General features: G+C 37.4%; 1 protein-coding gene across 1 annotated transcript; it reads left to right on the top strand.

Annotated features, from left to right (window-relative positions):
* The first annotated feature begins 230 nt into the window (after positions 1–230).
* LOC131623075 (uncharacterized) lies at positions 231–1,070 on the top strand. Its single transcript, XM_058894100.1, has one exon. It carries the CDS (start codon positions 231–233, stop codon positions 1,068–1,070), a length of 840 nt encoding a protein of 279 aa, XP_058750083.1.
* The last annotated feature ends 11,438 nt before the right edge of the window (positions 1,071–12,508 follow it).

Here is a 12,508-nt window from a genome sequence, read left to right as displayed (position 1 = left end):
AAAGGTAGGAAGTGGACACGTAGAAATGCAAAGGGGTGAACATATGTGGCAGAAACAAAGAACTTGGAAAAAGAGATGGGAAAGAGACAGTTGATAGATGTTATGGTAGTAGAAGGAGAAGTTGAGGAATGAAGTGGATTGGATAAAAAGAGGAAGACACAGAATACTGCGAAGGATACCCATATCATATCACCAGAGCCGGTGTTGCCAAGTCAACACCGCCTAGCCAAATGAAACTCCTAAGCTGGAACTATCGTGGTTTGGGGAGCCCCCGGGCAGTTCGATCTCTGATGCGGTTAATCCGCATCGAAAACCCTGATGTGCTGTTTCTCATGGAGACACGGCTAAATAGTTCTGAAATTCAAAATATAAGAAGTAGAAGTAGTTATGAAGGAGGCTTTAGTGTGGATTGCAATGGTGAGGGTAGACACAAAGCTGGGGTTTTGACTCTTCTTTGGAAAGACGCTATTCATTTGATGATTAAATCCTTTTCTCTTAATCATATTGAAGGTAGCATCCTTGATGAGTGTGATTCGCAGAAGGGGGATTTTGGTGGTATCTACGGATTCCCAAAAGAGAAAAACAAAAAAAGAACGTGGGCTCTCATTCAATGGCTGGTTAACCAAGGAAGGGGGAAATTTGTGTGCTTTGGTGACTTGAACGACATACTCTCTGAATCGGAAAAACAAGGAGGGAATAGTAGGACGGCTGGGCAACTCCTTGAAGGCAGAAACACAATGGACATGTGTGGCCTATCAGACCTTGGTTTTGAAGGTTACCCGTTCACATGGACAAATGGTCGTAAGGATATGGAGAATATACAAATAAGGCTGGACAGGTGCTTAGCAAAGGAAGAATTTGTCAACAGATTCTCTCCCATCAAAGTATCACATCTAGGCAGATTTGGTTCTGATCATGCTGCTATTAGAATTCAGCTTGAAGTTGATAGTAGCGTGGCCACTAGGAAGAAATGCCATATGTTCCGGTTTGAGGAGGTTTGGAGTAGAGATCCTGCATGCATTGGTTTAGTGAAGAAACCATGGAACAAAGGACATCCCTCGATTATCTAAAAGATGGAGGATATGAAGGAATTGGATGTTCATTTCAAGGAGTATAGGCCACAAAATATTAATATGGAAATAAAAAGGATTGAAAAGTTTCTACAAGAAGAGGTGGGTTGGAATTCTGACACGAGGGACCTTGATACTTTTAGATCTCTGGAGAAACAAAGAAACCACCTTCTCCAAGCTGAAGAAGTGGTGTGGAGGCAAAGGAGCAGGGCGCTATGGCTCAATCATGGAGACCAAAACTCAAAATTATTTCACGGGAAAGCTAGCCAAAGAAGAAATACAAACTCTATAAGGAAACTCAAGGATGACAATGGTTGGTGGTGGAGAGGGGAGGAACATTGCGAGAGATTGGTTGTTGACTATTTTGAGGAGATTTTTACTTCTTCAAACCCTCTAATATCCAAGATGTTTGCTCAGTGGTTCAAGGGAGATTACAACCCGAACACATAAGCCTATGCAGCAGTCCTTTTACACCTCTTGAGGTCAAATAAGCTTTATTTGAGATGCACCTGTAATACGGTGAACTGACTTTTTAATCAGAATGTCGCGGTAAGCAAGAGTCGCCACCGACTTTTATTTTATCCAATTGGAAAGGCAAAAAGAACAGGAAAGACCTTTGAAAAGAGATTGAGTTCGGGGGGTAAGTTATACAAAGGGAAGGTGTAAGGCACCCTTTGCATCCATGGTGATCCATGGGCTCTTAATTGCTTAGCTCACTTGTTTGTTTGAATCGTTTGAAAGAGTGTCGTGTGTGAATAGTAAAAAGATTTCGTTTAAGGACTTTAGCTTGTAAATAAGCGTAGCCTTGTTTTGAAATTGTTTTGAAAGGAGGTGTGAAAAGCATTTTAAAGTTTGATTTGAATTTTGAATTGAGCAAGCAATTAAGAACTACCTACCCTAAGTTTGTCTTTCGCGTTCTTTAAGTCTTTCGGGCGAAAGGGTCTATCCATACCATGAGAAGGCAGGAAGTCTTTCAATTGGATGTTTAAGGGTCATCGAGAAATCGTTCGCCATAAGACTGTCCCTTGCCATAAAGAGGGCAGGTAGTCTAAGGGAAGGATATAATAGTCATTAATCTTTTTAGGCATCAGGCGAGGATACCTTAGCAATAGGACAATCATCTTTATTTTTCCGAGGCAACATCGAGGGACTAGACTATTTTTATTCTTTAAAGGCAACTTTGCTTTAGGTATCCTCGGAATCGAGGGACTTGACTATTTAAAGGCAACAATATAAGGCAACAGGCAACAAGGCAACCAGAGGGATTACCCTAAAGGTGCGTGTGTGGCACAAACAGGTGGTTAATTCAGATATTTTATCTTGTAATTAGTTATCTACTTCTGTTAAAGGCTTGCACTCCCTAAGATTACTAACCACGCAGTTAAAATGGCAGAAATTAAAGGCATAAAATAAATTCCTACGCTATTACAATAAACACCCGCGGGTGTCATACCCTAATTTTTGACCCCCCTGAGATGACATATCTTCAGGATTTTCATCAAGTCAAAGTAAGTACCCAGAGCAGTCTGACATTCAATCAAGGGTGTTCAAAGACAAGAAAACTCAGGCAAAGGATCAATCAATAGAAGGATTAGTCTCTAAGACTCAAGAGCTTCATTATTTCACCTATGATTGATTAGACACCCAGTCATCTAAGTACAGAGTTACTCAGGTCACCAGACTAGGGTTTTTTGAGCCTATCAAGGACTAAAATCAGGGATCACCTTTGGGAAACCCTAAAAAGCCCTAGGGGACCATTCAAAGACATCAATCATCTTCAAATAACTCATATGACAAGATCCACTGGACATTACACCTCAATTCAAAGTCTACAGTCATCATTGTCCTCTGGTCGACAATTAGGGTTTTTGACCTAATTCCCCAAGATAGTTGACTTTTTAATCAGGGCATGGATCCAAAACTCAAGACATGATTCAAGAGTCTCTACTACCTCAATATAATCCATTTACATCATTCATTTGAGGAGAAGATCTTGATTCTACACAAAAGTCCAAAATCTCACCTTATCTGGAAAAAGTCAACTGTATGGGATCACCATTGACTTTTGAGATTTTTGGTAAAACCATGACTTTCAAGGATCAATATCATCAATATATGGATATTAAAGTCATTTGACCAAAGAAATTCAAAGAAATTCATCAAGGAGCAAAAAGTCGGGAATTAGGGTTTTTTTAAGGCATGGTGAGAACTCAAAATTTCACCTACACAACTCAAAAAAACTTCCAACATGAAAGTTGTAGATCTTGCAAAATAAAACAACATCTTACAAAGGAACTTTTTTCAAAAGATCAATCATTTAAGAGTTTTGGAAATTTTGGAGTTTTAGGTCATAAACACTTAGAAATTTTTCTAAGTGTTTTAACCTAGTTTTCTTCCAACTTTGGCCTCATTTTTCACAAATTTGCCAAAGGATTTTGAAGAAACTCCAAACTAATGATTTGAAGTAGATGTTTAGGGCTTTCCAAATTGTGTTCAACCTTCTCCAAATTCATTTTGAGCTAAGAGTTATGCTTGTTCAAAGTTGGCCTCATGAAGTGAAATTATAGGTCATGCACAATTTGAAACTTTGCAATTTTGTGCATTTTGCTTCACTAAGTGATGCTACACGACCTCTAATACATCTGAAACCATACCACACATCCAAATTCATCATTGCATAAGGATTAGAGAAGATTCCCAAAAACAAAGGCATGTGATTATGTAATGATTGCATTTTTGAATTTATGGCAAATGATGAATCATCAAGGAATCTTGTTCTAAGCCAATTAGAACCCTCCTCTGAATCAGAAATGTTCCCTTAGATCATACAAGATCAATGGTTGGGGAAGCTAGCCCGAAAATGCATCATTGCATTTAGGATCTTTTCAAATTTTCTTCTTGGCTAAGAAACCAAACTCACTACACTAAGCAAGCTTACTATGTTCAATTGCTCTGAGCCAATTGCCTATAAATAGAGGCCTCTTTCTCATTCAGAAAACACACCAAAGCAACCATATTCCTTGCTTTCTCTTTCTCTTCTCATGCTTATTGTTTTTCAAAGTTCTTTGGCAAGAAGAATCGTTTTCTTCAAACCAGAGCTTATCTTTGGAAAGTAAGCATTCTAACATCTCAAGGGAGGTCATTTGAGGTGATCCAAGCACCTGGATCACTTCTGTAAGTGGAGGAACACCATTGTTGCTCTCACTTTGGAGCTGTTGCAGTTGGAGGTCCATAGTGCAATTCAGAAGGTTTCCAATCAAGCCAAGCATCCAGGCACGTTCCATAGGAGGTAGTGAAGCTGTTCAGATGGCTGCAGCTCATCTGTAACTCAAGAATCATCACCCTCCATGTTCACTTGAAGCTCAAATCGAGGGAGGTCCATAGAACAATTCAGGAAGATTGAGGTCACAACAAGCATTCAGTTAGCATCACTGAGTCACAAGGAAGCTTTTGGGATCATTCATACAAGCCCAGTTATTCTCAATCATCCTCGCGACCTCCATTTTCAGAGGTAAGTTTCTGAACTCCACCTCTTTAATTTAAGCACTCTTTAAGAAATAGCTCGATTCTATCTTGTTCAGCATCATCAGAGGATTGAAAACCCTCTATCATCATTCATTTATCTTTCAGTATAGTCATTTAATTTGATTTTTAAATTTTAGGGTTCTTCACGATTTCTGGTAAATTAGTTAGATGTAGTTGATATAAATCTATGTTAGTTACATATTTAGAATCGTGAGTGAATTTAGAACAAGTTTGGTCTTTACATCTTTGCAAATGGTTGAGAAATGAGCAAGTTCACAAATTCAAAATTTTGGAGCTTGAGGAAGAAGACGACCATGGCTGTGGCGCGCAAATTTCAAATCTCTGGTCAAAGTTTATTTTATTTTTAATGATAGGCGTTTTCTAAACGAATGAATAACTTGCCCTAGTGGCCACACATGCGCTCTTAGTCTCCTCATGCCCAAAGTCTGGGGTTCGAATCCCCCTCGCCCCAGACTTTTTGTTTCTTTTATTTTTCCATGATTTAACACTTGTCTGAAAATATAATGAATTGGGTGTGTGTCTTAAACACCAAGCGCGCCTTGGCCCAGTGGTATTATTTTGAGTGTGTGATCTAGAGGGCGTGGGTTCAAATCCTCCAAGGGCCAAAACTATTTTTTAACACACAATTTCTTTCATTTTTCTCACAAACTTCACATAATTAATTCACTCATCAAATTAAATCATTTTCACTTCATTTTTCACACACTTGTCATTTAATATATCTATTTTGTGAATAATCAAAAAAATCATAAAAATATTATTTATTTCATGTATTTTAATTAGGTTTAACATAGTATGTTTTAAAGTGTTTTCTTAAAAACTTTAAATATATATTCATTTTGTTTTAACCTAATTATTTTGTAAATAAAGTTTATGATAAAACCCTAATTGTTTAGGTCTTAATTAGGCATAGATCTTTATTCTTTACCTTAATTAAGTTGACTTTTGTCAATTTTCAAAACTGTTTTCAATCTCTGATTAAATCAAATGATTAAGGTTTTCAAACAACAAAACCTTATATCATTTCAAATCATTTTCAAAATTGCTTTTGTAACCAGTACTGTAAAGTACTGGGCCTCTAATAGAGTGTAAGTCCCAAAAACCTTCTCTTCTTAGCTTGTTTTCAAAACTGTATTTTCAAAATCTTCTTTCTGTTTTCAAAACATTCTTCTGGTATTTGAAGGGCATTATTCCCGGTGAAACTCTTCAGATACCTATGTGACCTTTGTCCATCTTCACTTCTTCTGTTTTCAAAAACCATTAACTGTTTATCATATATATATTCAACTGTTATCCACCAATTACAGTTGAGGCTCTGTACATACTCCTTCAAAGGCCTCCACTCCATCCAGGTTAGGCTTTACAAGCTTTCAATTTACAGTCTTTGTTTAAATTACTGTCAAATATAAACTGTACATATATTTGTTTAGAACTACGTTTGAGTGTAAACCCTAGGACAGTTAAACTATATATATATATATATATATATATATATATATATATATATTATAGGAATATGGCCTAGGATTGAGAATGTCTTCCCGGTGAAGGCTCTTTCCTAATTAGAGATCTGTAGTTCAAACCCCCAAGATGAATTATTCCCGGTGAAACATCTTGGCAAAAACCTTAGAACAAAAAAATAGGACACATCCACCCAAAGAGGAATTATTCCCGGTGAAACCTCTTACCCATTTGCTTAGAGCCAAAATAAGTTCAAAACTACATAGCTTTCTCTTGTGCTATAACAAGGACCCTCGATTAGCCTCTTCTTGGGCTTTGTACAAGGACCCACAGGCTTCTTAAAAGCATTTCCAGCTTCCTCTTGAGCTTGTATACAAGGACCCATCAGGTTTCTTATAAACATAGGAACAGGTCTTTAGTCACCTTTTAGCCTACCCTGGTGAGTTTCTTCCAATTAAAACCAGACTTTAAACAAGCTAAGTTTGTCTCAATTTTACATTGAGTACACCTTTTGGAATGAGAGACATGGACAGTCTCTGTCACCCTTATCTTCATCAATCTTCCTTAGCAGAGTCTAGGATCCATGTTTATTTCTCCTCAGCATGAGTCAACCTTCATCTTGGGCTTTAAACAAGAAGTCTCCACTAGATAATCTTTCTGCCAATCCTTTCATCCTTTAATAATTAATGGAGTGCTACCCAAATCAATTATCATTTTAACAAAAACCCTGGAAAGGGTTAGCCTCCAAAGTCAATTAATAAAAATGTCAAAAACCAAAGATTCATTTCTCTTAGGAGATAATTTCCCCAAAAGAGTCAAAACCCCTGGAAAGGGTCAGCCTCCAAAAAACATGATAAAACCAGTCTTTTAACAGACAAATTCACCAGTTGAGTCAAAATCCCTGGAAAGGGTTAGCTTCCAAAGAAAAACAGTCTTTTAATAAATAAAATCTCCTCAATAGAGTCAAAACCAACAAAAACAGTTAGCCTCAACCTTGGGCTTCATAAAAGGCACCAAACAATAAAACTCCCCTGTCAAGAGTCAGCATCAACCTTGGGCATTATACAAGGCAGATAATAGAGTCTCCCCAGTGAGTTCTTCATCATTCAGTAGCCACAACCTTGGGCTTTGTACAAGGCAGTTTAAACCATACTTTCATGTGTCAAAGATTCCTAACACCTAGGATCTTTTCCTATAGAGTCATCCATACTCAATTCATTTAAAAGAGTCTGCCACAACCTTGGGCTTTGTACAAGGCAGAAAATAATGTTTTCCCTAGCTAGAGTCAGCCACAACCTTGGGCTTTGTACAAGGCACACAAAATAGAGTCATTCATAGTCTCAAAAATTCAGTTATCCTCAGCAGTTAGCCACAACCTTGGGCTTTGTACAAGGCACACAAATATAGTCTCCCTAAGTAGAGTCAGCCTCAATTCTGGGCTTTGTACAGAACACCAAATAAAAATCCATCAAATAAACACTCTCCAAATAGAGTCAGCCTCAATTCTGGGCTTTGTACAGAACACAAAAATACCCTGTAATTAATCCCAGTAGAGTCATCTCCCAGAGTCAAATAATAATTAATAAACCAATCAAAAAGCCTCAAGCTTGGGCCTCATACAAGCCAGCTAAAGTCAAATCTTTTATACAGTAGATAGACATAGCTTATCTCTATAGAGAGATATTTTTACTACTCTACCACATTCAAACAAACAAACATTTCAATTTCAATTTTAATCAAGTCTCCCATTTAGGATTTTGAAAGGCATGAGCTGGCAGTAGAACCCAGACATGTGGTAACTTTCCCTAATTTGGATGAGCATCTTTCTTTCATTTAAGAGGCATTTGACTGGTATACTTGCACATACACAAGTAAGGTCCCCCTCTTGAATGAAATGAATTCAGTTATTCTGTCACTCCTTTAAATGTTTGTGGTAGAATAGTACAAATACCTCTCTGTAGAGATGATTTCATGTCTCTTTACTGTAAACAGAGATTTAATTCAGAGCTTCAACCTTGAGCTTTAAGCAAGGAACCAAAAATAATTAATTTCCCTAGTTAGTTCCCCGAACTACATTAAGCTCTGACTTCCACTAGGGATATGTAGGCATGAGGTTCACAAGGAATCTCAGCGAGCTAATAAAATACCAAAAATAGTCAATTTGTCTGTCTGTCTGTCTTTCTTTTAATTAATTCCATTCCTTCTCCTAATACAAAGGAGAAACTTTCCCAATCATTAGCAATAAACACAATCACAATGACACAGAGAAGGTTCCTGTAGAGTACTACAGATATGTAGGGTGCTTAAACACTTCCCTATGTATAACCGACCCCCCGGACTCCAGAATTTCTAGTCTAGGTGAAATCCCCACACTTAGCAAACTCCTAGGGTTTAGTTGAGATCTTTTTTTCCCTTTCCTACTCGTAGGACAAATAAGAAAGTTCGTGTGATATCGTAGGAAGAACTGAAATAAAATTCATCCCTCCACGGGCGCATTCTCCTTCCAAATTTCGCGTGAAGGGTATAGCGTGCCGTCCTCCCAAGTGAAACGGGGAGGTAAAGAAAATGACACCACAGCGGGGATGGGGGAGTTAAAATAAAAATAAAGAAAGATAAATAATTAATTTATCTTGAGCCTTGATTTCCTCGAACCTTGATCCCCTGAAAATTAAAATGAAAAATAATAGAGTGAGTGTAGGCATGATTCATTGATTACTCGAAGCAAACCCTATTTTAAAATAAAAATAAAATGACATTAAAATAAATAAATAAATAAGAAACTTAGCTTTTTTGATCTGGCGTGGCGCGTAGTCGGAGGATACTGTGGTAACTTGAAAATTTTCACAAGAATTCTTAGTGCATGAATGATCTACAAACCTTAATTGATTAAAGATCTATAAACCCTAAAAAGTTTACAAACCCTTATTCAAGAAAACTTATTGTGACCTACAGGGTTTGCAAGGCTAAAATATGCGTTAGTGGATAACACCTACCTAAGGATTCTAAGGTTTATAAATAAATCGAGGTTAATAAACCAAAACTTAAAATTAGATAACTTAATTAATTATCCACTTAAAAAGATTATATTTAAATAACTAATTATTAACCATATTTAATTATTAACCTAAAATTAAATTAGAAACTAATTATTTAAAAAAAAACTAAACTAAAATTATTAACTAATTTTTAGCCTAAGATTAATTATTAAATTAATATAAGGTGGAAAAAGAAATTAATATAAGGAGGTTTAAAAAGAAAAAAGAAAAAGAAAATTAAAAGAAAGAAAGGAAGAAAGACTTATTTGGCTGGGGCGTGTGATTCAGTGTGGCAAGCTCATGGAGGACTATGATGAGGACGCCTCTTTTGGTTCGTCAGATTTGAATTCCTTGGATATCCAAGGGCTCACGTTGAGGGCGCACCGAAGCTCACGTTAAGAAACGACACCGGATCTGCAAGCAAGATACGCTTAAAAAATAATCAGCGATGCCTGGGTTCGAACCCAGGACATGAGGATCACAAAACGACTCCTCCTTCCATCCGGTTGCGCATGCATAGTTATTAGTAATATGCTTCAAATATAATAAATATAAATAATAGGAATCAGTGGGGAATTCAAACTCTTGGTCAGCGCTGGGGCCCACGCATCATGAACCAACGAATCAGGAAGAGGGGGAGGTAATCTGACTCGTTGACTGCCCAATTAAAGTGGAGAGAGAGATTGCGGATTTCATGAGCCAATGGGAGCTGCGCGCGTGGAGGTCAGACTTTCAAGCACACTATTCATCTTCTTCCTCAATTGTCCTGCGGAATCTGTCACGGATTCTTCTACGCTTTCACCTGCGGATTTTCCTTTGTTTTTTCTGCAAATTCAAACTCAAAAAAATACGCGTTAAAAAAACCAAATAAAGCCCAGATCCACTAATTGGAACCCTCTGAATCCAATGGTGGTGTTAGTTTTGCCTCAAAACGCTTGGAAACGGGGGTACGAAGCGATATGAACTTTGTGCCCTAAGCATGGTGATAGCTTGTTTACGTCCCAAAATTCAGTCACAACGATACTAACCTGTTCTAAGCATTAACATGAACTCGTGCATATGGTTAGTTTTCTTTTAAACATATTAAATCGTGAGAATCAACAATCAAATATGCATGTAAATATGGCAAACATAATATACGAGTTTCTAAGTATATTTAACATGGATAATGATGCAAACCTCCCTCCTAATATCTCAGGAGATGAATGGAACGACTGGAAGCTCTTGAAAGTTCTTGGAACAGCTTTTCTCCCACGCCCTAGTTTTGCAATATTTTGAAGGTTTGGCTAGGGTTTCTTGGAGGCAGAGAATTCGTCCTCAAGGTCTGAATGAATTGAGAATATATAGACCATGAGATTAGGGCAACAAGTTTTTGGAAAGAATCATTATTTTGATTGAAAAATATGTGACTTTTTCTTTTGCACCAAGACTTCCCTTTTTTGGATCCCATGATTTTTTCCACATATTCCTTACGTGATGAAGCCTTAAGATTGATTTCAATCTGATTTGAATCCATAAAAGGAATGATTATCATACAATTATTTTTGGATTTTATTTTACTTTTTATTTGATTTTAAATCAAATATAAATGAAACAATACCACAAAAAAAAATTATATTTTACCAATGGACCTATTTTGGGCTCAGTATCACATGGGAAACTCAACAGTATAAGCCCATTGCTCAAAAGTTAAAAATTTGCCAATTGAGGTTTTGCCCAATTTCTTGAAAATCGACCATCTTTCGCCAAACATATCTCTCTCGTTTTTAATCATATAGAGTTGTTCTTATAATTTTTAGAAACCTTAGAGAGTCCTCTAACCAGTGTCTTTGGTCTCATATCAACATTATTTTCCATGCTCCTTGTGTGTCCTTTTGAAAAAAATGACTTTTTTGCGATCCTTTAGAGGGACCTGTAATGTTTTGGCTCATATCTCCCAAATGAAGGATTTCTGGACTTGGCATGTGAGAGGCAAAGTTGTAGAGAATTCAACTTACTTCAAGATGAGTTTTGGATGGGAAATTTCTGATGTTCCATGTGAAAGTTATGGCTGGTCAAAGTTGGGTTGACTTTCTCCTTAAGAACCCTAATTTAGAAACTCAGGTTTTTGATGATTTTGGAGATTTTCTTGATGAATCATGATCAATCCTTGATCAAATAATGAATGATACTTCAGAACAAAGATGTTGACCAAAAATCAGAAATTTTGACTGTACTTTGACCATAGTTTGACTTTTAGGTCAACCAGTCGATTATTGATCGTTCGGGCCATTGAGTGAACAATATTTTGAATCAGGGCTTGAACTTTGGCATGAGAATACTTTGAGGCATATGAGAGACCATGGAATCCACTTGAGATATCAGAAGTTGATTTTACTTTGAGAGAATCAAAACCCTAGTTTAGAGGTTGTTGCTTAGGAGAGAGACTACGTGTTTCTTTCTTGTGTGTTTTTGAGCATTTGAAAGTCAGATGGACTGAAATATGAATAATATGTTGGGCAAATTTTGGGGTATGACAGCACCCTTTGAAGGCTCCGGGACCAGATGGACTTCCAACTCTCTTTTTTCAAAAATTCTGTAACGTGGTGGGTGGTGACCTTTGTAATTTGGCTATGTAGATTTTGAACAATAACATGGATCCGAGCTAGATTAACGACACTCTCATTGCTCTCATACCCAAATGCAAGAGGCCAACGCGTGTTAATGATTTCAGGCTCATTAGCCTCTGTAACGTGATGATGAAGGTGGTCACTAAAACAATTGCTAATAGACTCAAAATCTTCCTCCCAGATATTATTGATGTGGAACAAAGTGCTTTTGTTAAGGGCAGACTGATCACGGACAATGCACTTGTGGCTATGGAATGTTTCCATTGGATGAAGAAGAAGACCACGGGAAAGAGAGGAGCAATGACAATCAAGCTTGACATGTCAAAGGCTTATGATAGGATGGAATGGCCTTTCATACTTGGAGTCTTAGCATCTATGGGATTTCCAATGAACATGATCAACCTCATCAAAAATTGCACCACTACTGTGTCCTACAAAGCTTTGATTAATGGACATCCTAGTAAGACAATCTCACATGAGAGGGGTCTCAAACAAGGAGACCCCCTCTCCCCGTATTTGTTTATCTTATGTGCCAATGTGTTTTTCAGGTCTCTTAAAGGAAGGAGTGAGGGGAGGCCATATCCACGGTCTCAAGGTAGAAAGGAAGGCTCCTGCCATCACACACCTTCTCTTTGCTGATGATAGTTTGGGTTTCTCTAGAGCGAACAATATAGAAGCTGAGCAGATCTTGAGCATCCTTAAGAAGTATGAAATTTCCTCAGGACAGGTGGTAAACTTTGATAAATCAGAGGTCTCTTTTAGTCGAAATGTGCTGGAAGCAAATAAG

The sequence above is a fragment of the Vicia villosa genome, unplaced genomic scaffold (genome assembly GCF_029867415.1).
Source record: "Vicia villosa cultivar HV-30 ecotype Madison, WI unplaced genomic scaffold, Vvil1.0 ctg.000048F_1_1, whole genome shotgun sequence".
Taxonomy (NCBI): domain Eukaryota; kingdom Viridiplantae; phylum Streptophyta; class Magnoliopsida; order Fabales; family Fabaceae; genus Vicia; species Vicia villosa.
The sequence above is the reverse complement of the archived record's forward strand: the minus strand, read 5'-3'. Positions and strand labels throughout refer to the sequence as shown.